The sequence below is a fragment of the Oncorhynchus clarkii genome, chromosome 27 (genome assembly GCF_045791955.1).
Source record: "Oncorhynchus clarkii lewisi isolate Uvic-CL-2024 chromosome 27, UVic_Ocla_1.0, whole genome shotgun sequence".
Classification (NCBI taxonomy): domain Eukaryota; kingdom Metazoa; phylum Chordata; class Actinopteri; order Salmoniformes; family Salmonidae; genus Oncorhynchus; species Oncorhynchus clarkii.
Window position 1 is genome coordinate 19,423,659 of NC_092173.1, and position 25,605 is coordinate 19,449,263.

General features: G+C 45.8%; 1 protein-coding gene across 1 annotated transcript in view; it reads right to left on the reverse strand.

Annotated features, from left to right (window-relative positions):
- Window positions 1-25,605, reverse strand: part of LOC139385721 (dynein heavy chain domain-containing protein 1) — a 47,760-nt gene that overhangs the window by 19,198 nt on the left and 2,957 nt on the right. The window contains exons 9-29 of the mRNA XM_071131002.1: window positions 25,185-25,420; window positions 24,812-25,055; window positions 24,405-24,562; window positions 24,161-24,286; window positions 23,714-23,990; window positions 23,499-23,626; window positions 18,427-18,625; window positions 17,810-17,901; window positions 17,462-17,690; window positions 12,065-12,190; window positions 11,759-11,856; window positions 10,127-11,648; window positions 9,654-10,030; window positions 8,345-9,548; window positions 8,065-8,194; window positions 7,776-7,968; window positions 6,405-6,687; window positions 4,307-6,140; window positions 1,359-1,591; window positions 933-1,122; window positions 587-689 (exon numbers count right to left, since the gene is read on the reverse strand). Of these exons, the coding sequence (XP_070987103.1) occupies window positions 587-689; window positions 933-1,122; window positions 1,359-1,591; window positions 4,307-6,140; window positions 6,405-6,687; window positions 7,776-7,968; window positions 8,065-8,194; window positions 8,345-9,548; window positions 9,654-10,030; window positions 10,127-11,648; window positions 11,759-11,856; window positions 12,065-12,190; window positions 17,462-17,690; window positions 17,810-17,901; window positions 18,427-18,625; window positions 23,499-23,626; window positions 23,714-23,990; window positions 24,161-24,286; window positions 24,405-24,562; window positions 24,812-25,055; window positions 25,185-25,420 (7,982 nt within the window). The remainder of the gene's footprint in view (window positions 1-586; window positions 690-932; window positions 1,123-1,358; window positions 1,592-4,306; window positions 6,141-6,404; window positions 6,688-7,775; window positions 7,969-8,064; window positions 8,195-8,344; window positions 9,549-9,653; window positions 10,031-10,126; window positions 11,649-11,758; window positions 11,857-12,064; window positions 12,191-17,461; window positions 17,691-17,809; window positions 17,902-18,426; window positions 18,626-23,498; window positions 23,627-23,713; window positions 23,991-24,160; window positions 24,287-24,404; window positions 24,563-24,811; window positions 25,056-25,184; window positions 25,421-25,605) is intronic.

Consider the following 25,605-nt stretch of genomic DNA (forward strand, 5'->3'; position numbering starts at 1 on the left):
GTCTTCCTTTCCTGTGTCGGTCCTCATGAGAGCCAGTTTCATCATAGCGCTTGATGGTTTTTGCGATTGCACAGGATTAACTGACCTTCATGTCTTGATGTAATGATGGGCTGTCAATCCTCTTTGCTTATTTGAGCTGTTCTTGCCATAATATGGACTTGGTCTTTTACCAAATAGGGCTATCTTCTATATACCCCCCTTACCTTGTCACAACACAACCGATTGGCTCAAATGCATTCAGGAAAGAAATTCAAAAAATGTACTTTTTAACAAGACACACCTGTTAATTGAAATGCATTCCAGGTGACTACCTCATGAAGCTGGTTGAAAGAATGCCAAGAGTGTGCAAAGCTGTCATCAAGGTGGCTACTTTGAAGAATCACAAATATAAAATATATTTGATTTGTTTAACACTTTTCTTTGGTTACTACATGATTCCATATGTGTTATTTCATAGTTTTGATGTCTTCACTATTATTGTAAAATAAAACTTTAATGAATAGGTTTGTCCAAACATTTGACTGGTACTGTAACTCCGTGCTCTCCTTAGAGCCAGACATGTACGTTAGTTTTTCCAGTTGGTTACCTTTTGCGTTTCTGCAATCTTCCTCTTCAGTCTGACAACTTCCTGGCTGTTCTGCTCAGCTGTGTCTGTCATGTCTTTCACACGGGCCAAGATTGTTGACACTCTGAGGTAGCAAGATGGATACATGTAAGTTTGACACATTTTGACAGCTCATTTTCTACATCACAAAATAGAACTAAACTTTACTGTTACGGGCTTTACATTCTTAGACAAACCAATTTTCCAGGTATTTGTGTCTAATTGTTAACAGATATATAGTGCACTAATATGTGAGCTCTGGTCAAAAGTTGTGTAGTATGTAGGGAATAGGGTGCCATTTGGCACACAAGCCATAAGTCCTCCTCACCTGTTAGCCTGGCCCCGGCCCTGTTCACAGAGGTGGCTGCAGAGGTGGAAGAAGTGAGCGATCAGCTCCAAAAATGTCTGGGGGCTGAAAGGCTGGAGGTCCGGGTGGAGGATGGAGGCATATTTACAGGCAGACTGGTGGATCCCTGCCATGGCCTCAGAAATACTGCCCACTAAGACATCTCTGTCCACTACGGAAGGTACATAACAGCAACATTAGATAAATGTATAAATTCTTTATTAATTTGTGTTAACAGAGACATGATGTAAATGTTATGTTGGAAATACATCATGGATCATTCTCAAATGGCATCCTATTCCCACCATTGGGCTCTGGTCAAAAATAGTGCACTATGAACCCTGATCAAAAGTAGTGCACTATATAGGGAATAGGATGACATTTGGGACAAACTCAAGATAAACCAACCTTCTGTGTCGGGTATCTGCAGGCTCTCTCTGAGGCGACAAAAGGCTGCCTCAACAAGGGACTGGGTGGACCAAGGCTGGTATACCTCCACACAGCAGCAGAGGCTGAGAGCCTTGGTCATGTGTGCCACTGCCAGGGTTACTGAGGCGTTCTCAGGAGGCAGCTCACTGGTGTCTGGGGAGAAGGGCAGCAGCAGGAACACATGCACATTCCTCTGGGTCTGTCTGAAATACCTGCATCAAAAATCACAATGGTCTTTCAAATAATGACATTTAAGAAAGGGAATCTCATATTACACACATTAAAAAATGTCACATTTTAGTAGATATGTGCATCTTTCCTTACAAGCACGATTCGATACGCATCTAGATACATGGGCTCCGATACAATACTTTTAGTTTGAAACGATTCGATTTGATTTGATTAGTAGTACAAATCGGTGCGATTCTGTTCGATATTATTCAATATTACTAACAAGTGTTGCATGAACATTCATTTTCCATTCTAAATTAATATTTGACACTGATGGAGCTCAGGGGCCGGATTCACAAAACATTACTTACGAAAAAACGTAAGGTTTTGTGAATCCGGCCCCTGGAGTTGAGCTGGATCTGTCTGAGCTGACTCCTCTGAGCTAAAGTGTGTTTGTTTAACTATACTTGTGGGGACCACAAATACACCCCCAATTTTTTTTTAATAAAAAGGTTCGGTTTAGGGAAAATTGAATTTTGAATGGGAATCAATTGTGTCCCCACAAGATTAGTATAGCATTAGTAGAAAAGTGATATTAAAAAAACAAAAAAACATTAGTGAACTGGCGACTCGCAAAGTTTTAATATTTTTTTCTTACTGATGCATGCTTCATCTGGATCGGTTTGGGCTACTCATTAAAGGACTTTTCTTTATTTGTACTGTTGTCTACATTATAGAATAATAGGGAAGACATCAAAACTATGAAATAACACATATGGAATCATGTGGTAAGCAAAAAAAGTGTGAAACAAAATATATTTTATATTCAAAGATAGCTTTGCACACGCTTGGTATTCTCTCAACCAGCTTCATGAGGTAGTCACCTGGAATGCATTTCAATTAACAGGTGTGCCTCGTTGAAAGTTCCTTTGTGAAATTTCTTTCCTTCTTAATACGTTTGAGCCAATCAGTTGTGTTGTGACGAGGTGTGGGGGGGGGGGGGGGGGGGGGGGTATACAGACCAAGTCCATATTATGGCAAGAACAGCTCAAATAAGCAAAGACAAACGACAGTCCATCACTACTTTAAGACATGAAGGTCAGTCAATTCGGAAAATTTCTTCAAGTGCAGTCGCAAAAACATCAAGCACTATGATGAAACTGGCTCTCATGAGGACCACCTGCAGAGAATAAGTTCATTAGAGTTACCAGCCTCAGAAATTGCAGCCAAAATAAATGCTTCACAGAGTTCAAGTAACAGACATCTCAACATCAACTGTTCAGAGGAGACTGCGTGAATCAGACCTTCAGAATTTCTGCAAAGAACCCACTACTAAAGGACACCAATAAGAAGAGACTTGCTTGTGCCAAGAAACATGAACAATGGACATTAGACCGGTAGAAATGTGTCCTTTGGTCTGGAGTTTTTGGTTCCAAACGCTGTGTATTTTTGAGACGTGATGTTGGTGAATGGATGATCTCTGCATGTGTATTTCTCACCGTAAAGCATAGAGGAGGAGGTGTTATGGTGTGGCGGTGCTTTGCTGGTGACACCGATTTATTTAGAATTCAAGACACACTTAACCAGCATGGCTACCACAACATTCTGCTGCAAAACGCCACCCCATCTCGTTTGGGCTTACACGGAACCCAAACCACCAAGCGTGTTGTCCCCCTACAACAAGCACGATCACGACACGCAGGTTAAAATATCAAAACAAACTCTGAACTAATGACATTAATTTGGGGACAGGTCAAAAAGCATTAAACATGTATGGCAATTTAGCTAGTTAGCTTGCGCTTGCTAGCTAATTTGTCCTATTTAGCTAGCTTGCTGTTGCTAGCTAATTTGTCCTGGGATATAAACATTGAGTTGTGCATTTCAGGTAAAATAACAAGGTCCTCTACTCTGACAATTAATCCACACAGAAAACAGCCAACCGAATCATTTCTAGTCATCTCTCCTCCTTCCAGGCTTTTTCATCTTTGAACTTATATGGTGATCGCATCTAAACTTTCATAGTATTACCACGACGACCGGCAAAACAGTCTTTCAATCACCCACGTGGGTATAACCAATGAGGAGATGGCACGTGGGTACCTGCTTCTATAAACCAATGAGAAGATGGGAGAGGCAGGACTTTCAGCGCGATCTACGTCAGAAATAGAAAGGAGTTCTATTTTAGCCCTTGGCATCGCAGACGCTCGTTGGCGCGCACGCAATAATTGAATAACATGGATTTCTAAATTTATTTTGCGACGCTCGCGCATGCGACGTATCCGGTCTGGTCAGCATGTGAGTCTAACTATCATTTGTTTTCCAACAGGACAATGGCCCAACACACCTCCAGGCTGTGTAAGGGCTTTTGACCAAGAAGGAGAGTGATGGAGTGCTGCATCAGATGACCTGGCCTCCACAATCCCACGACCTCAACCCAATTGAGATGGTTTGGGATGAGTCGGACCGCAGAGTGAAGGAAAAGCAGCCAACAGGTGCTTAGCATATGTGGGAACTCCTCCAAGACTGTTGGAAAAGCATTCCAGGTGAAGCTGGTTGAGAGAATGCCAAGAGTGTGCAAAGCTGTCATCAAGGCAAAGGGTGGCTAATTGAAGAATCTCAAATATAAAATACATTTAGATTTGTTTAACACTTTTTTGGTTACTACATGATTCCATATGTGCTATTTCATAGTTGTGATTGCTTAACTATTAGTAGTGTATACAGAAAGTAATTTGTAGAAACACCTATTTTCTTACTTCTCAAGGGCCTGGTCATCTCGTAGGCGATTGCGTGAGTTCTTGATGAGAGCGTTGATTCTCAGCACCAGATTCTTCAGCTCCTCGTCAGAGTAGAGCCCTGGGAAGGTCCCGTCAGCCATCACCACCATCAGTTCATCTCTGGCAGCTTGACTGGTCTCCTCGTGGACAAGTATCACCACATTGCCACCGTGCACGCCTGCATGGCCACCTGCCTCCCGCAGCATCTCACGCAACTGACTCTCATTCCCAGGATGCACCTCTATCAACTGATAGCCAGTGAGATAGGCAGCTAAACGCACTGTGGTCTTTCGGCCTGTGCCTCTCACAGCCCCAAACAGAGCCCCATGCCCGCCAGGTATGAGCAGAGCCCTGAGGACGTGCACCAGCTGACATACCCTCTGCCTGTGCACAGTGTAACTAGAGGTGCTCCTGTAGTTATCATCAAACTCCTCTTCTTCCTCCTCCTCTTTGCTTTTGACTGTGAAAGCCAGCTGCTGAACTAGTAACCCCAGGTCTCTTTCCAGGTAGGCAGAGTTGCGTTTAAAATTGTGCTGCTGAGACATGGAAGGGAGCGGCTCCAATAGCTCTACGCTAAAGACAACATGTTGAATAGTAGTCTCCATGTCCTGCAGGAGTTGTAAAGGCACAAGGGCCCTGGGTGGGCTGGGCTCAGTCTGTGGGGTCTGTTCACACAGCTTATGGCTCCTCTTCCAGTCTGACTGATTGACTGGTTTAGGTCCTTTTGGAGGAGAGGGATCCAGTGCTTGATGTGAGCTTGATATGAGCTGTGTCGGTTGAAAAAGAGAGACATCTTTCTTGAGGGGTTTCTTCACATGCTTTTTCTTGTCATTTTCTTGTTTTTTGGGGTAGATATCACCAAATAAATCATCCTCACTACTGCCCCATGAGCTGGAGTCTGAGCTCCTCACCCTGTCAGAAAACTCTGCTTGCTCCTCCTGTTCTGTGTGTGTTTCAGCCTTCATAGGCAATGGGGACATGGCAGGCTTCTTTGGAGTGGATGGTCGCTGATGGCTTGACTTCTGGTAGTCTGTTGGTGTAGGAGGGGGTATATGTGTGCTAGGCCTAGTTGATGCAGCACATGGGGTGTCCTCTGCTCTTGCAGTCTGGGGTTTAACTGTCATCCTGCTGCTGTAGTGTCTCTCTGACACCTTGGCCATCAGTGACACCAGCGCTTGGCCCTCATCCTCTGAGCACAGCCGGTCTCCAAATGTGCGCAGACACTCATGCATCCACAGACGAGCTATGTTGAGCATGTTGGCTGCAGGGCCCAGTGTGGCTGGAGCAAAGCAAGGAAGGGCAGAGGAAGAGTGAAGAACCCTGAGGCTAATCTTCTTCTGGAGTGATTGTCTGTTAGAGTTGCGCGGTGCCCATAAGCATATTCCATGAAACACCTTCTGCAGGTCATGCATGGAGAAGAGGAAGTGTGGCCTGTGGACGTTGGGTTGGAACTGCTCACACACGGCATAATACAGGTCTAAGGTTGCAGTGATGATACATCGTGCCATATCCATGTACCTGGGCATGCATGGGAACTCTTTGAGCCAGTTCTGTAGCTGTGGAGAGTGGATGGAGAATAAAACATCTACAGACAAGCTGGGCAGCACCAAGATGGAGAAGTGACGGGAGAGGCGGGAGGAGATCCGATTGCAATCTGACTGGTTGCCCACTCCTGATGTGCGGCAGGTACCCAAGTAGCTGATAGCTCCGGAACTAAACAGCTTGAAATGATAACCATCTGAAGTTAGAACGCCGCCCCGAGAAATGCACTGCCGCAGTGTCTCCAGAGCCATGGACGTCTTTCCAAAAGCATCTACAGTAAAGAGAAGAGCAGAGTTTGGGTTACCATTAGATTTATCTTTGATAATGAAAAATATCCACAAAAACAAATCTCCAAAAATCCTAAAAAAATATGGGCCCCGGGTAAAAAGTAGCAAAGGTAGAGCACGATATAGGGAGTAGGATTCCATTTTGGATGCAAACTAGATTTATCTTTAAATTCAATTAATTTAGAAAAATATTCACAAATTAAAATTAAAAAAACGAATTCACAAACGCAGGGTTCCTACTAACTTACCACAGGGAGCTTCATGGAGGTCATCCACAAACAGGAGCAGTCCAGGCTGTTTGATCATAGTACCCATGGTTCCTAGCCGGGTCTTCTGGCAGCCCATGCTCTCCAGCACGTTGCGCAGGTCAGTGGATCTCAGGCGTGGGCTGGCAGGCAGGCAGATGTGTGCCCTGTCCTGACTTAATAGAGAATGACACAGCATGGTCTTCCCTGAGCCTGCCTCTCCCACCAGCATCGCTGGCTGTTTGGCCTCCAACATCAGGTCCAGCAGGTAGGCATATTTCTCATACTGAGTGAATAAGGACAGCATGGATGTATATGAAAATAGACAGTGTGATATGAATACAATCAGGGAATGGAACCGGTTAAGGGAATAGAACCAAAAACTGGAAAATAATGACATTTTTCGAGGAACAGAATCAAAACCGGGAACGAAAGTGATCTATACTGTTCTGGAACAGAAGCGTTATTTTAAAAGCATGGGAACCGGTTAATTACGTTATTTTACGTTCCGGGGATTTTTTTTTCCATTCACACAAAAAAACCACAACAAAGTGCAAAGCCTTCACTCTTATTCCAGTGTCTGCCTGCCTGCCAGATACATTTTTTTGCCACTGTGTGTGCGTGTAGGCTATCTGCCCCTCCCCTTCCGAAGTGTAGTCTACTAGCCTACTACTGACATTACAAGCTTGATACAAAAATTAGGATGAGATTTTTAATTAGAGAAGAATGGATTAACTTTTTCAATGCTATTAAAGGACACTATAGTTATCAGGTTTCACATTGGATTTATTAACTACAAAAAGGTAAGATGTTATTATTATTTAAATTCTGGTGGTGCTCTGCACACACAAGCTTGTTAGCTAGCTAGCTAGTTTTGGTCCAACGTTAAACCAACTCTCTGAAGTTCAAAGACATTAAAAGTTCCTTCATAGAAGCTGGTCCTCCGTAGGCATAATTCTGTGGGCCTAATTCAGATAATGCATGTCATAGCAACGAGATGCCCAGCGCTTCAAAGCAAGCAGCTTCCTCCACCCTCTCTCGCTTTCTCCTCACCGCCAAACTTTAAATTGCATCTCGCGCCCTATACTTGTCTAATGAATGCATGCAAATAGCTACAGCTTTTGCCCACACCATTGCAAGCTGCTCTATCCGATGTGATTGGTGAAGTCACTTAATGTCGAGTTAAATGTAAAAAAAATATATTTCTGAGGTTTAAGGTTTAAAAAGGAACAGCAAGAAAGTGGAACATAATGAGAGAAAAAAATGCTTCTGTTCAGAACGAAACAATTACAAAATAATTTTGGTTCCAACCTCTAGATACAATAAAATCAGTTAAACCACACATTTTGACAGTTGGAAGATTGGGGGGCTAACCTGGGGGACAGTTGTGTAGACCATCTGTGGGCTCTTGCTCCTGGAACAGTTGATGGGGTTGCTAGTGTCTCCCATCATCCCCTCACTCAGGTTAAAAAAGTGTTCAAAGACCGTCCCCTCAGAGGGAACCTCCACTCTGTACCGGCTCTCAAATAGCGCCTCACGAGCTAGCAGGTCAAACTGGGGCCAGTGTCTGAAATATAGAAATCATATTTTGTATTATCAAGTCCTGTACAGTTGTGAGATTATAAGACTTGACTGAAAATAAAACAGAATAACAGTGTCTGACCTGGGATGCAGGTGTCCGCCAAAGCCCCAGATATAAGCCACTAGAAAGAGGTTCCTGGCTTGAATCTCTTGCTGAGTTGAAGGGATCAGGGCATCTGGGCATGTCGGGTGAGCTCCAACTGGGTTCATTTCTTACAGTATTAGGAGAGAGGTAACTAGCTGTTAATATGTGACAAAATTAAACTAAGAAATCATAATATGAACATGCACTGTACAGTTTATAGTTATTTGTACTCTGATCATTTATATTCATGAACATAGTATGCTGCTATTTACAACACCTCTTTTGTCTGTCATCCTTGGTGTAGCTTTTAACCCCCGTCCTTTCCCAAACTGCTCCAGGAGGGCATGTAGAATCCTAATGAATGAATTCACTTCTTGCAGTCCATAAGTGATGCCTTTACTGAATTTACTGGATCCATCTCCCTCGCTGTGCATGACAGGTGTGAGGGCCTTGTGCCTAATGAAAGTGAGTGTGCTGGAGAAAAGGTCCTCAGCCAAACGGTTCCACATCTTCAGGGTCCCCTGATCCAGACTGTGCTCTCTGTAGAGAGCATCCATTTCGACCTTCCACACAGCCTTCCACAGGTCCTTCCCAGAGAGATACACCAGGTTGCAGCGGGTCACTGCAGAAGGGGCTGCATCTCCCAGGTCTGTGACCTCTGCCAATAGTTTCAGCTCCTTGTGGGATGGCCGAACCTTCTCTCCTGAGGAGAGGCACAGGAAGGGATCCTCAGGATTGCAGAGGGTGCTGAAGGAGTCCAACCAACCAGGCTGCCCCAACGGCTCTCCATCCATCACCAGCCACTTCCCCTTCCTCGTCTTCTTCTTTTTAGAGGTGGTGGTGGCTGACAAGTCATGCTGCTCTGAGCCTCTCAGTACTTTTGTGAAAGCACCATCCCACCAGGACCCCTGCTGTTCATAGCAGCCCCCAAAGAGCTCCTCGTGGGACAAAGCATTGGGGAATAAGACCACGGTGTCAACAGAGCTCCAGTTTGAAGTAGAGGACTGGTAATCAGTTTCCATACCATCTCCTTCACAGGTGAGATCCTCATCAAATTCGGCCTCCTCTGCCCTAGCTGCCAGTCTACGCAGTGCTCCGGCCAGGGCACGGTAGCAGGTTGTCTTTCCACTCCCAGCAGGGCCAACCAGAAGAACTGCTCTGGAGAGCTTCATAGCCTGATAGAGGGTGAGTGCATTGCGCAGCACTTTGGTATCAGCATGGAACCCCGTTTGTTGCAGCTCCTCTGTAACTGCTGTCTTCAGGATGTTCTGTTCCCCTTCCTCCTCAATGTACTGTTGGAGAATAGGGTGGGAGCGCGCCACTGGAAAGATCTCTTCAAATATGGTGCGGAACTGTGAGGCTTTCTTCTGCTCAAAGATAGCCGATAGTAGGATTGACAAAACACTGTTGACAACAGCCTGCTCCTCCAACACAGCTTGCATGAGGGCAGCAGACTGGTTGGCACCCTTGTAGTGGGTAGACTGGGGACATTTGTCTCCTCCATCTGTCTCAGCGGGGTTGAGGATCCCATCCAGAGGAAGCCTAGGAGAGTCAGGTTCCTCCCTCAACACTTTCTCCATATACACATCCAGCCGGCTGTTGCTGCGGAGATGTGTCCCAGAGGCAGCAATGACGTTTCTGAGAAGAACCATCCAGGATGTCTGCTCACCACTGACAGAATCAGGGAGACAGAGGGAGTCTTTGGCCAGGCTAAAAAGGGAGATCAGCCGTCGACTTATAGACACAGCATCTGAGAAGCCCAGGGAGACTAGCATGACCTCTGTGATGATCCTGTAGTCAGGGTGGGCCAACGAAATTGGCCTGGTCGCCACTCGCAGATTCTCTGGGACATCGGTTGTGTATCCTCGTGATGAAATGATTACACAGCCATAGCTCAGTTTGGCAAATATGTTTTCCCCAGAAAAAGACATCTGGCACTCAAGCTCATTAAACTTCCTGCACTCTTTCCAAATGTCGCCATGGCTATCTCTTGGTGAAACTGTACCATCTCCGTTTGGGTTGGAGAAACTGGATAAAGGCTTGGTATGGGTCTCAAAGCCTTTCTGCTGAGTATTTCTCTGCAGGATGGACATGGATTGGTGAATGTCTGAAAGATGCTGCCCTAGTTGGGAAAGCACTCCCTGGGTCATCAGGTCTACACAGTCCAGGACCAGCCAGGCCCCGGTCTGAAGGGCACCAAACAGCATCTGCTGGACGACAGAGGGACTCGTATTGACACAACACTGTAAGGAGATGACCTGACGTCCCAGTGCTCTTCCTAACTGAACCACAGTCTTCCTCTTTCCAGACATGCAAGGTCCACTTACAAAGCCACACCTGTAGCTGGTCAGAGCCAAGAGGATACCCAGTATTGCTCTATCTGTGGAGGGGGTGTTTACTAATATCCAGTGCTCTGGACCAAGGTATTCGTAACCATAGGGCAGCTGGGTGCCCAAGATTTCAACATAGCACAAATCATGGTGTCCCTCTTGTGTTGTTGACTCATTCTGAGTGTCTGTAATCAGATGGTACTTCATCAAACTCTGCCACTCAAAAGACGACTCGAGGTCACACTTTACCTCCATGAGCCTAGATAACTGTTGCGAGTGGTTCATGGTGAGTAACACCAGAGCATGCAGCACTGTCACCATGCGCTGTGTGGTCATTGATTTGTCAATATCACCCGTGATGCCGTCTTGTATGGCTTGGCACAAGCTCTGGAGTTTGGAAGCATTTTGTGCCTTGATGCGGGGCCACTTGACCGGAGCTGAGGCCTTGTAAGCCGTCCGAACTTCACTGCACCATAAAGCCTCTTCAGTCACTAACAGGCATTGCAGTGGGTAGTCAGAGAGTATACTCAACATAGAAGGCAAATCGTTCACTCCTTTTGCTTCTTTACCCTCTTCCTTTCTGAGGGAGCTTGATGGGCTGGTGTAGCGAAACGGGTCATGTGACAGGGAGTCCCTAACTTTCTTCTCCCATTCCGGGTCCGGTTCCAACAGCTCGAACTGTTGTCGTGCCACAGCACACTGCTTCATGAGCTGCTTCATGGCCTGTTGAAGCTGTAGCTCCAGGAGACATAGCCACACCAGGGGGTTGAGGTTTGGCTCCAGGGGGCAGAGGAAGGGCACGTGCTCCCTGACACTACCATACACCCCTCGTACACACATCTGGGTGTCAGAGAGATCCAAGCCACTGCTCAGATCTGTCACATCAGAGGGCATGTCAGTTTTGCTGTCCACCTCCAGCCAGCGCACCCCTCTGAAACACTTACGCACCAGAGGGAGCAGAGCGGAGGGCGTGGGGTGCAGAGAGAGGAGTTTGATCACCTCCCCATCGCTCAGGAAGCAGAGGCGAGGGAACTCCCTGCGGGGAGAGCCCAGGAGGTACAGCAGCTGGTTAGAGATACCCTCCATGGTAGACAGACCCTCTATGAGGAGAACACGGAGGCTGTGTCCATGGAAGCAGCAAGTCAACTCTGTTGTCTTCCTGAGCCGCACTATGTTCAGCACGTGGGGGTCCCTTAGTGTAGTTTGGATAATCTCCTTGAAAGTCTTATCCACAGGAAGGAACCTGTTCAACTGTGGTCAAAGACAAAGACAACATTATCATTTAGTTATCCTGCATCACCCTCCAAAACAATCTATAATTGTGGCAGTTGTGGCAGAGGCATAAGAGACCCTGAACTCACCAGTTCTGCCTTCTGAACACTGACTGTTGTCTCGTAGAACATTTTGCTAAGGAAGACCCACTTCTGCTGGTACCTTTCAAAGAAATCAAGCAGTTCCTCTACATATTGCAAGTAGAGGAAAATATGGAAGTAAATCACAGTTGATAAAAAGTAGTATAAAGACGTCACAATAGGAGGACATTGTTAAACAGTATGGTTTTGAAAACAGTCATATTTATGTAAAGAAAGATCTATCTTCCCAAGCTTTTTGATTACTAGGGGTCTGGTCACTTTGCCATTTTGGGAGTGTAGCCCAGTTTACATTACCCAGTTCTTGCAACAGCTGCACCCAGTGTTCCACCTCCAGCCTGAACTCAGCAACGTGAGGAGAGAGCAGCATGTTGGACAGAGTCATTACACTGTCCTGTGTCTGAGCCAGGAGTGTCTCCAGCCCTACAGTAAGAAATCAATACGTGTTTACGTGTTGCTGTGCGTTTTGTTGCAAACCTTACTTTGCTAACTGACAACTTTACGTTTTTTTCTTTTTAATTACCGTTTATAATTTTTAGTTTTTCCCTCACTCAACTTCTTTTCATTCAACTTTTTCACTCCGGACGCTTTATCTGGACATGGTTCGTCAGGACCTCCAACAGCCGAAGCTAAGTAGTAACATTAACATGATGCCTTCTAATTGCAGTCGCTGTACTCATAATATACAGGAGAGGATAGCTGTGCTGCAGGCCCATCTTCAGATGCAATCGTTAGGCAAGGGTAATTTCAGTGTAGGAAAGGATGATACAGCGTCTGTGCCACCAGTAAGTACAGATAGTAACGTTAGTATAAATCCCCTCGCATGGTCCCCGCAGCCGGACAACTTTCTCATGGCTTCTGGAGGGAAATGCTGTAGGAATGCTCAACCGGTGTCGCTCATTCAGCCGACATAAACTTTCAACCGGTTTTCCCCATTAAGCAGCGAGTCGGAGTCTGAGGCCGAGCCTTCTCTTGTCTCTACGCGACTCCATTACCCGCAGTATTAGACTTAAAAAGAATCATCCAGCGATCATACACTGTTTACCAGGGGGCAGGGCTACCGACGTTAAGGCTAATCTGAAGATGGTGCTGGAGAAAGCTAAAACTGGCGAGTGTAGAGAGTATAGAGATATTGTTATCCACGTCGGCACCAACGATGTTAGGATGAAACAGTCAGAGGTCACCAAGCGCAACATAGCTTCAGCGTGTTAATCAGCTAGAAAGATGTCGGCATTGAATAATTGTCTCTGGCCCCCTCCCAGTTAGGGGGAGTGGTGAGCTCTACAGCAGAGTCTCACAACTCAATCGCTAGTTGAAAACTGTTTTCTACCCCTCCCAAAAGATAGAATTTGTAATTGGCCCTCTTTCTGGGACTCACCCACAAACAGGACCAAGCCTGGCCTGCTGAGGAGTGATGGACTCCATCATAGCTAGAGGGGTGCTCTCATCTTATCTACCAACATAGACAGGGCTCTAACTCCTCTAGCTCCACAATGAAATAGGGTGCAGGCCAGGCAGCAGGCTGTTAGCCAGCCTGCCAGCTTAGTGGAGTCTGCCACTAGCACAGTCAGTGTAGTCAGCTCAGCTATCCCCATTGAGACCGTGTCTGTGCCTCGACCTAGTTTGGGCAAAACTAAACATGGCGGTGTTCGCCTTAGCAATCTCACTAGGATAAAGACCTATTCCATTCCTGCCATTATTGAAAGAGATCGTGATACCTCACATCTCAAAATAGGGCTACTTAATGTTACTTCAAAGGCAGTTATAGTCAATGAACTAATCATTGATCATAATCTTGATGTGATTGGCCTGACTGAAACATGGCTTAAGCCTGATGAATTTACTGTGTTAAATGAGGCCTCACCTCCTGGTTACACTAGTGACCATATCCCCCGTGCATCCCGCAAAGGCGTTGCTAACAGGTGTTGCTAACATTTACGATAGCAAATTTCAATTTACAAAATTGTTCGTATTTTGAGCTTCTAGTCATGAAATCTATGCAGCCTACTCAATCACTTTTTATAGCTACTGTTTACAGGCCTCCAGGGCCATATACAGCATTCCTCACTGAGTTCGCTGCATTCCCATCGGACCTTGTAGTCATAGCAGATAGCATTCTAATTTTTGGTGATTTTAATATTCACATGGAAAAGTCCACAGACCCACTCCAAAAGGCTTTTGGAGCCATCATGGACTCAGTGGGTTTTGTCCAACATGTCTCTGGACCTACTCATTGTCACAGTCATACTCAGGACCTAGTTTTGTCCCATGGAATAAATGTTGTGGATTTTAATGTTTTTCCTCATAATCCTGGACTATCGGACCACGATTTTATTACGTTTGCAATCGCAACAAATAATCTGTTCAGGAGGAGCATCAAAGGGCGTGCTATAAATTCTCAGATAACACAAAGATTCCTTGATGCCCTTCCAGACTCCCTCTGAATAACAAGGACGTCAGAGGACAAAAATCAGTTAATCACCTAACTGAGGAACTCAATTTAACCTTGCGCAATACCCTAGATGCAGTTGCACCCCTAAAAACAAAAATTATTTGTCATGAGAAACTAGCTCCATGGTATACAGAAAATACCCGAGCTCTGAAGCAAGCTTCCAGACAATTGGAACGGAAATGGCGCCACACCAAACTGGAAGTCTTCCGACTAGCTTGGAAAGAACGTACAGTGCAGTATCGAAGAGCCCTCACTGCTGCTCGATCATCCTATTTTTCCAACTTAATTGAGGAAAATAAGAACAATCCGAAATGTATTTTTGATACTGTCGCAAAGCTAACTAAAAAGCAGCATTCCCCAAGAGAGGATGGTTTTCACTTCAGCAGTAATAGATTCATGAACTTCTTTGAGGAAAATATCATGATCGTTAGAAAGCAAAATATGGACTCTTTAAATCTGCGTATTCCTTCAAAGCTCAGTTGTCCTGAGTCTGCACAACAACAAGGTCCTAGGATCAAGAGAGACGCTCAAGTGTTTTAGTACTATATCTCTTGACACAATGATGAAAATAATCATGGCCTCTAAACTTTCAAGCTGCATACTGGACCCTATTCCAACTAAACTACTGAAAGAGCTGCTTCCTGTGCTTGGCCCTCCTATGTTGAACATAATAAACGGCTCCACCGGATGTGTACCAAACTCACTAAAAGTGGCAGTAATAAAACCTCTCTTGAAAAAGCCAAACCTTGACCCAGAAAATATAAAAAAAACTATTGGCCTATATCGAAATGCTTCAGTCTGGTTTCCCCATCATAGCACTGAGACTGCACTTGTGAAGGTGGTAAATGACCTTTTAATGGCGTCAGACCAAGGCTCTGCATCTGTCCTCGTGCTCCTAGACCTTAGTGCTGCTTTTGATACCATCGATCACCACATTCTTTTGGAGAGATTGGAAACCCAAATTGGTCTACACTGACAAGTTCTGGCCTGGTTTAGATCTTATCTGTCGGAAAGATATCAGTTTGTCTCTGTGAATGGTTTGTCCTCTGACAATTTCAGTGTTCCTCAAGGTTGCGTTTTAGGACTACTATTGTTTTCACTATATATTTTACCTCTTGGGGGATGTCATTCGAAAACATAATGTTAACTTTCACTGCTATGCGGATGACACACAGCTGTTTATTTCAATGAAACATGGTGAAGCCCCAAAATTGCCCTCGCTAGAAGCCTGTGTTTCAGACATGAGGAAGTGGATGGCTGCAAACTTTCTACTTTTAAACTCGGACAAAACAGAGATGCTTGTTTAAGGTCCCAAGAAACAAAGAGATCTTCTGTTGAATCTGACAATTAATCTTAATGGTTGTACAGTCGTCTCAAATAAAACTGTGAAGGACCTTGGCGTTGCTCTGGACCCTGATCTCTCTTTTGACGAATATATCAAGACTGTTTTAAGGACAGCTTTTTTCTATCTACGTAACATTGCAAAAATCAGAAACTTTGTCCAAAAATGATGCAGAAAAATGTATCCATGCTTTTGTTACTTCTAGGTTAGACTACTGCAATGCTTTACTGTCCGGCTACCCGGATAAAGCACTAAATAAACTTCAGTTAGTGCTAAATACGGATGCTAGAATCCTGACTAGAACCAAAAAATGTGATCATATTACTCCAGTGCTAACCTCCCTACACTGGCTTCCTGTTAAGGCAAAGGGCTGATTTCAAGGTTTTACTGCTAACCTACAAAGCATTACATGGGCTTGCTCCTACCTATCTTTCTGATTTGGTCCTGCTGTACATACCTACACGTACGCTACGGCCACAAGATGCAGGCCTCCTAATTGTCCCTAGAATTTCTAAGCAAACAGCTGGAGGCAAAGCTTTCTCCTATAGAGCTCCATTTTTATGGAATGGTCTGCCTACCCATGTGAGAGACGCAGACTTGGTCTCAACCTTTAAGTCTTTGCTGAAGACTCATCTCTTCAGTGGGTCATATGATTGAGTGTAGTCTGGCCCAGCAGTGTGAAGGTGAACGGAAAGGCTCCCCTCTCTCTACTTGGATTCTCTGCCTCTAACCCTATTACAGGGGCTGAGTCACTGGCTTACTGGTTCTCTTTCATGCCGTCCCTAGGAGGGGTGCATCACTTGAGTGGGTTGAGTCACTGACGTGATCTTCCCGACTGGGTTGGCGCCCCCCCTTGGGTTCAGCCGTGGCGGAGATCTTTGTGGGCTATACTCTGCCTTGTCTCAGGATGGTAAGTTGGTGGTTGAAGATATTCCTCTAGTGGTGTGGGGGCTGTGCTTTGGCAAAGTGGGTGGGGTTATATCCTTCCTGTTTGGCCCTGTCCGGGGGTGTCCTCGGATGGGGCCACAGTGTCTCCTGACCCCTCCTGTCTCAGCCTCCAGTATTTATGTTGCAGTAGTGTGTGTCAGGGGGCTAGGGTCAGTTTGTTATATCTGGAGTACTTCTCCTGTCTTATCTGGTGTCCTGTGTGAATTTAAGTATGCTCTCTCTATCTTTCTCTCTCTTGGAGGACCTGAGCCCTAGGACCATGCCTCAGGACTACCTGGCATGATGACTCCTTGCTGTCCCCAGCCCACCTGGCCGTGCTGCTGCTCCAGTTTCAACTGTTCTGCCTGCGGCTATAGAACCCTGACCTGTTCACCGGATGTGCTACCTGTCCCAGACCTGCTGTTTTCAACTCTCTAGAGACAGCAGGAGCGGTAGAGATACTCTTAATGATTGGCTATGAAAAGCCAACTGACATTTACTCCTGAGGTGCTGACTTGCTGTACGCTCGACAACTACTGTGATTATTATTATTTGACCATGCTGGTCATTTATGAACATTTGAACATCTTGGCCATGTTCTGTTCCCACCCGGCACAGCCAGAAGAGGACTGGCCACCCCTCATAGCCTGGTTCCTCCCTAGGTTTCTTCCTAGGTTTTGGCCTTTCTAGGGAGTTTTTCCTAGCCACCGTGCTTCTACACCTGCATCGCTTGCTGTTTGGGGTTTTAGGCTGGGTTTCTGTACAGCACTTTGAGATATCAGCTGATGTAAGAAGGGCTATATAAATACATTTGATTTGAATACAACTTTACTTACTACTTTTAACAGCAACAATGACAATATATCTGAACCAAAGGTGATTTAAATGAGAAAATATAATATAAAAAGTGGTCTCAGAAATGTTACTTATTATTAACACAAAAAAACACTCCTTTCTCCCCGTTCAATCTCACCAATGATGGTGAAGGTGCCACTGTCACGAGAGTGCTGTTTGGGTGTTTGGTAGTTTGAGACCAGGCCATTAGTGGGCTTCTTTCTCCGTGTGGCACCAAGCTGTGGTTTATCTTCCTGCCAAACAGTAACAATGAACTTGGCCAGTCGGAACAGTGCCCCCTCCCAGCGTCTCTGAAGCTTCCTGAAGGTCTGCTCCATGTCCGCCTCTGCCTTAGCCTCCTGGCAAATCTGACAAAGTCCCACAGAGAGAGTTAAGTTACCCTGAGTAAGACTGCATCCCAAATGGCACCCTATTCCCTATATAGTGCCCTTCTTTTGAATGTGCTAAATGGATTTTCTGTTTTCACCTTGCTGATTTTATTCTGGTGCTCTCTCAGCTTCTTGGACATCAGGTCAGCTACAGTGAGGTTCCACTCTGGTGCATAAAGTAACCCCATACCTAGAAGAGGAGACAGAAGTATGGTATGTAAATCATGTTGTAAAGATGATTGCTTTTCATGATGATTGTGTCTCAAATAGCACCAGTTTTGACCAGAGCCTTTAGGGCTTTAGGCTCTGGTCAAAAGTAATGCGCTACACTGAATGTACACTAGAAGGTGTTCCACAGGGATTCAAATTCAGGAACTCTGCTGAGCTTCCAACTTACTCTTGAAAGTTACTCTTGAAAAGTTACTCTTGAAAGTACAATTTCGACATTGGGTAGTTTATCAGTAGTTTTCCTCTTGTCATGTCAGTCATTTCAGACCTTAGAGCTATTTATAACTTGCCAGCAATGTCCAGTTGATCAACTAGCCCATGTCTGGTAATGTTTAGCTAGATTGTTTTGTCCATTGATTTTGTTGTAATGTTTGAGTCACTCAAATCACAACTGCAGGAGATGAGCTTTAAAACCTGCGGAGGTCCCATGGGTCCCGAGGTGGGGATTTGTTACTACACCACACTACTGCAGAAGCACTGGTCTAACCTTTGAAGATGTTCCTCCAGTGTTTGTGTTTGAGTGTGGGGCTGCTGAGTTTGGCCAGCACAGGGAGCTGCTGGTTGAAACGCTCAAGGATCCCCAGGGTCTCCTGCAGCACAGCATCTCGGGAAGGGATGGTCCTGGCCTGGGATACCGCCTGCTGCAGCCACTCATCCACCTTCTCCTGGGCTCTCGACACAACAAACTGACACCAAACATTTTATATTTTTACATTTTTGTCATTTAGCAGATGCTCTTATTCAGATCTAATTAGTCAGTGCATTCAGCTAAGTTTAGTAGGAAATAACTAACACATATCACAATTCTTGCAAGTAGACTCACATTAACATCGAATTAACAGTAGGTGAAAATATTAGTCTTTCCCATATCAGATTCAAATAACATTTTATTGGTCACATACACGTGTTTAGCAGATGTTATTGTATTTATTTTATTTTACCTTTATTTAACTAGGCAAGTCAGTTAAGAACAAATTCTTATTTTCAATGACGGCCTGTTCAGGGGCAGAACGACAGATTTGTACCTTGTCAGCTCGGGGGTTTGAACTTGCAACCTTCCGGTTGCTAGTCCACCGCTCTAACCACTAGGCTACCCTGCCGCCCCGGGTGTAGAGAAATGTATATATATATATATATATATATATATATATATATATATATATATATATACATACATACATACATACATACATACATACATACATACATACATATATATATATATACACACACACACACACACTTATTTATTTTTTAAATACCCAGATTACATGACCAGCCATGTTGCCATGGAGATGCTATTGAGTGCCACTGACCCTACAGAAGCCCTGACAAGACATCTGTGTGGTATGGATATAGAGGAAGTTGAATGAATGAATGAATGAGCAAGCTAGGTAGGTAGGTAGGTAGGTAGGATTACACGTTGTGACCTGGACTGTTGCAGTACCCTTGTGGACTGTAAGGTGGTTGGTGCATTTCCCCCCTCTTCCCCAGTGTAAGAAAATCCCTAATAAACTTACCCTTTGCATTCGATTTGTGCTACTGGTGCCTGTTTTGTTGTTGAACTTGGTGACATGGAAAATCCACACCCTTGATCTTTGCTACATATGGTGGAGAATGCAGGCACCCCAAACCAAGTTCAATAACTAAACAAACACAGAGCACAATGGAAGCATTGGTGAGACAAATGGTGGAGAAAAACATAGCACAGCAGGCTATGCAGTGGGAGCTGCTAGAAGAACGGCGTCAGCAGAACGCTCTCATGCGAGCTGAACTCAGCCAGCTGACAGCTGCCCAAGCCAGTATAGCGGCAGGTGCAACAGTCTCTCGTCCCAAACCCAGTAGGTTTCTTCTGAAGCTGACAACTACCTACAGGAGGTGCAGGCCACAGTCCTCCAGGAGATGGAGGCCTAGGAGGCACTGAGAGGGGAGGTGTCCCTCCATCAGCAGAGATCTGTAGAGCAGAAGGTTGCTATGAGGGAGGATCTAGCCGAGAAGCAGGAGACCCTTTTAAAGAGCTGAAGGAGCAGCTTGTCCACCAGCAGGAGGACAGCTCCCTACAGAAGGTCTTGCAGGAGGCCCAGGCTGCAGCCCGCCAGGAGGAGGTGGTAGATGCGATGAGAGGGGGGGTGACCTTCAATCAGCAGAGAGCTGCAGCGCTACGGCAGAGCCTGGAGGCTGCTCTGAGGGAGCAGGAGGAGAAGAGCAGAGAGAAGGCCACTCTGAAGATGGAGGCCCTCCAAGCAGCAAAAGATCTGCAGCTCGGCCCTCTGACAGAAGGCCACCGCCTTACAGGGGTAGCTAGCCAAGGGGGAGCAGGAGATCTCCCTTCAGAAGGAGGCGTGGCAGGAAGTACAATACCCAGATTACATGACCAGCCATGTTGCCAAGGAGATGTTATTGAGTGACACTAACCCTACAGAAGCCCTGCCAAGACATCTGTGTGGTATGGATATAGAGGAAGTTGAATGTCCAGAAGATGATATGAACAGCCTAGTTACCATCACGCCTCGAGGGACTTGACATGATATTGACTGACTCTGACATTAACAAATCTCTGGCTGACTGTGTGTTGAGGAGGAAGTAGAATGTCCAGATGGAGACAGCCATGTTGCTTTTGCCAACACCCAGGAAAGTCTAGAAAATGTGACATTGTGTGACAGACTTTCAAGAACCTGACCAACTGTCTGTTACAGAGATCCAGGATTGTGATAACATACCCGAGCCATGTTGCGCATGGCTCAAGTCCTCGGGTGGTTGTTGTCCTTGATGATCTTTTTGTCCTTCCTGTGACATCGGGTGCTGTAGGTGTCCTGTAGGGCATGTAGTTTGCACCCGGTGATACGTTGGACAGACCGTACCACCCTCTGGAGAGCCATGCGGTTGCGAGCAGTGCAGTTGCCATTACCAGGCGGTGATACAGTCGGACAGGATGCTCTTAATTGTGCATCTGTAAAAGTTTGAGGGTTTAGTTGCCAAGCCAAATTTCTTCAGCCTCCTGAGGTTGAAGAGGCGCTGTTGCGCCTTCTTCGCCACACAGTGTGGGGGACCATTTCAGTTTGTCAGTGATGTGTACGCCGAGGAACTTGAAGCTTCACACTTTCTCCACTGCGGTCCTGTCGATGTGGATAGGGAGGTGCTCCCTCTGCTGTTTCTTAAGTCCACGATCATCTCCTTAGTTTTGTTGACTTTGAGTGGAAGGTTATTTTCCTGGCACCACACTCCCAGGGCCCTCACCTCCTCCCTGTAGGCTGTCTCGTCGTTGTTGGTAATCAAGCCTACTACTGTTTTGTCATCTGCAAACTTGATGATTGAGTTGGAGGCGTGCTTGGCCACGCAGTCATGGGTGAACAGGGAGTGCAGGAGGGGGCTGAGCAGGCACCCTTGTGGGGCCCCAATGTTGAGGATCAGTGAAGGGGAAGTGTTGTTTCCCACCTTCCCCACCTGGGGATGGCAGCCCGTAGAAGTCCAGGACCCAGTTGCACAGGGCGTGGTTCAGACCCAGGGCCTCAAGCTTAATGATGATCTTGGAGGGTACTATGGTGTTGAATGCTGAGTAGTCAATGAACATCATTCTTACATAGGTATTATTCTTGTCCAGATGGGATAGGGCAGTGTGCAGTGCGATGGCAATTGCATCGTCTGTCGCTCTATTGGGGTGGTACGGTGTTAGGTAAGATAGAGGTGATTTGATCCTTAACTAGTCTCTCAAAGCACTTCATGATGACAGAAGTGAGTGCTATGGGGCAATAGGCATTTAGTTTAGTTACCTTTGCTTTCTTGGGTACAGGAAAAATTGTGTCCATCTTGAAGCATGTGGGGACAGCAGACTGAGAAAGGGAGAGATTGAATATGTCCGTAAACACTCCAGCCAGCTGATCTGTGCATGCCTTGCATGGTTCACACTCTTAAATGACTTACTCATGTCGGTCACGGAGAAGGAGAGCCCACAGTCCTTGGTAGCGGGCCATCTCGGTGGCACTGTGTTATCCTCAAAGCGGGTGAAGAAGGTGTTTAGCTTGTCCGAAAGAAAAACATTGGTGTCTGCGACGTGGCTGGTTTTCCCTCTGTAGTCCGTGATTGTCTGTATATCCTGCAACATACATTGTGTCTAAGCTGTTGAATTGCAACTCCTTTGTCTCTATACTGATGTTTTGTCTGTTTGTAAGACAATCAAAAGGAAATAACTACACTGTTTGTATTCTGCAATATTCCCAGTCACCTTGCAATGGATAAATGCTGTGGTTCGCACTTTCAGTTTTGCGCAAATGCTATCATCAATCCACGGTTTCTGGTTAGGGTAGGTTTTAATATTAACAGTGGGTACAACATTTCCTATACACTTCCTGTTAAACTTAGTCACCGTATCAGTGTATTCGTCAATGTTATTCTCTTAGGCTACCCGGAACATATCCCAGTCCGCGTGATCAAAACAATCTTGAAGCGTGGATTCCGATTGGTCAGACCAGCATTGAATAGTCCTTAGCATGAGTACTTCCTGTTTGAGTTTCTGCCTATAGGATGGGAGGAGAAAAATGGAGTCGTGATCAGGAGATTTGCCGAAGGGAGGGCGGGGGAGGGCCTTGTAGGCATCCCGGAAGTTGGAGTAGCAGTAGTCGAGTGTTTTAGTAGCGAGAGTACTACAGTCAGTGTTGATAGCAAATTTGAGGAAAATGCTACCAAAGTTCTATGTTACAATTAAATGAGGCCCGAGGATATGTGGTTTCCAGTTTGCATAAAGTCCAGTGAAATTATTTGAGGGCCGTTATGGTAATGGCTTGAGGAGGAATATACACGACTGTGACTATAACCGAAGATAATTTTCTTGGGAGGTAATATGGTTGGCATTTGATTGTGAGCTATTCTAGGTTGGGTGAACAAAAAGACTTGAGTTCATGTATGTTATCACAATCACACCATGAGTAGTTAATCATGAAACATACACCTCTGCCCTTCTTCTTCCCGGAGAGATATTTATTCCTGTCTGCGCGATGAACTGAGAACCCAACTGGTTGGACGGACTCATAGACAGTATATCCCGAGAGAGCTATGTTTCCGTGAAACAGTATGTTACAATCCCTGATGTCTCTCTGGAAGGAAATCTTTGTGAGCTCGTCAACTTTATTATCCAGGGACTGAACATTAGCGAGTAATATACTCAGAAGCAGTGGGTGGTGTGCGCGCCTCCTGAGTCAGACTATAAGTCCTCTCCGAATACCTCTTCTCCGCCAGCTGTGTTTGGATCAGCCTCTGGGATCAGTTCAAATGCCCTCGGGGGTACAAACAAAGGATCCGATTCGGGAGAGTTGTATTCCTGGTCGTAATACTGGTGAGTTACCGCCACTCTGATATGCAAAAGCTATTCCCGGCTGTATGTAATAACAAATAACAAAAAAACAATACTGCAAAGTTGCCTAGGGTCTAGAAGCACGGCTGCCCTATATCGGCGCCATTTTCTATTTCAATAAGCATACTAGGTTCCTGCTATCACTTATTATTAGTATTAGTATGTTGTTAATCAACCTAGAGGCTATTAGAATAGAGCAACCAGACAGACACCTTGCTGAAGAGCAGCAGCCTCCACTCTTGGATCTGGGAGGTGGATACAGTCATCAGCTCCCACAGTCCTTTGCGAGCTTCCATCTTCTGCTTGGCTGTGGTTACAAAAGTCAAATCCAGAGGGTTTCCTACAGAGGGAACACAGATAAGAGAGTGAGGAAGGAGCGATGTAAACACAAGGCAGGCACCATCCTTCAGTCCCGCTCTCATCTCACCTCTGAGACTTTTACTTGTCCTGCTGAGCTCTGTCAGGCGAGCAGAGACAGCATACACCTGTCTGCACATGATCTTGAGCTTGTTGAGCATCTGAGCAGCATTCTGAGTGGGGTCCAGATATGGTCCAGAGGTGGCTTTGGTCACCATCTCGTCCAGGTCGTGGGCCAGGGAGGAGAAGGTGTTGTCCAGGGTGTCAGCCATGGAGGGAAGACGCTGGCACACTGTATCTGCTCCCTGCTTCAAGAGAGGAACAAAAATGTCCCACAGGTCCAGCATCTAAATACAGGGGGAGGGGTGGATAAACACACAACATTTAGATATCGCAGTGCATTTCCATGTGAATAAAGCAATAAAAATAACAATAGCTGTAGGTAGCTCTTCTTGTGATGACTCAAAATAGGTACAAGGAAATGATTCAGACATATCAAAAGCTATGTGTTTAAAACCTGTTCCTCCAATAACAGCTCATCTGGTGTCATTTGTCTGTAGTTGGTTCGAACGGTTTCCTGGAGAGAGTGTAGGTACTCTAGTTGATGTTGCATGTCATCAGACATTTTCGCACAGCGTTTCACCTGAGGGAAGAAATCCAATGGGGTCGATAAAATATACACTATTGATTAAAGGAAGAAAATAATTATTAGATGACTATGCACAGCAATAACTACAGAAAGGTGCATGTGTAGGCAATACCATGCTGGCATAGTGGGTGAAGTCGTTGAAATCTGTGGGTTCGACCCTAAGACCTTCCACAGCTCTCTTCAGTTCTAATATCAAGTTCTCTGAGCGCAGCTTCAGCTCCTCATTCAACAGAGTCAACACATCCTCCTCTATGGAGTTCAACAGAGGCCCTGCGTGGAGAAACAAAACCACACATTCAGGATTCTTCCCAAATGGCACCCTATTCAGGGCCCTACTTTGACTAGGGCCGATGTGCAGGGCCGCACAATCATAACAAAAGGTCCCCAGTCATACCAGTAAAACACTGTCACACACTCGTACGCACGTCACACACATGCAGTAACTAAGTTGGCCTAAAGTCACATAGCACATGCAACCAAAAAACACCAGTACACCCACAAACAACCACACCCACACACCTATCTTCTCCTGGATGTGGGAGCAGGTGACGATGAGCAGCTTGTTGGAGGTAGTGAGAGAGGGGGGCACTGTGCGCACCCTGTCAGTCCAGAAGCGCACCTTCTGAATGTGCTCCTCGTAGCGTAAGGCAGGCATGCCCCTCATGGTCTCCAGAGAAGCTGGACTCCATTGGCTGGTAAACAGATGAATGTCAACCAACCAGGAGAGTCCCTCACACAGCTGCTGGATCTCAAGCCCAGCCTCCTGTGGGTCAAGGGAGAATCAACAAACAATCCATTATTCAGAAACCAAACATGATGAAAGGATAGTGAGTGCGTCGTTGTAGAGCTTTTCAGGGATCCATTCAGATGGATGGCAAAAAGTGTGAATGACCTGTGTGATCCTGGCTTGCTCTCTCTGGACCTCCTTAGCCCCAGCATTGAGGCTGAGCTGCCATTCCAGCTGTTTACTGGACAGGGGGTAGTACTGCCCTCTCAGCCTCTGGCCCTGGACCATCAGAGGGGTCAGCTTGGGCAGCACCAGCCTGGGAGCTGATAGAACACAATGAGGCTCCCGCTTGGAGGAGAAGCTGCTGACACCAGTCGGCTCACTGTCCTTCTCCCCAAAAGCTGAGAACCATGCACATACAAACACAGGCGATGAGCGTAAGAAAATATATATCTCTGCCTGTTTTTTGTGCTTCAACTTGTGTTTACCATGAATTAGACATTTTTCCTGGGTGAGCCCTGTTATGGGATGAACAACATCTTTTATCAAATAATGGACTGTGGTACAACTGGGAAGATAAAATAAT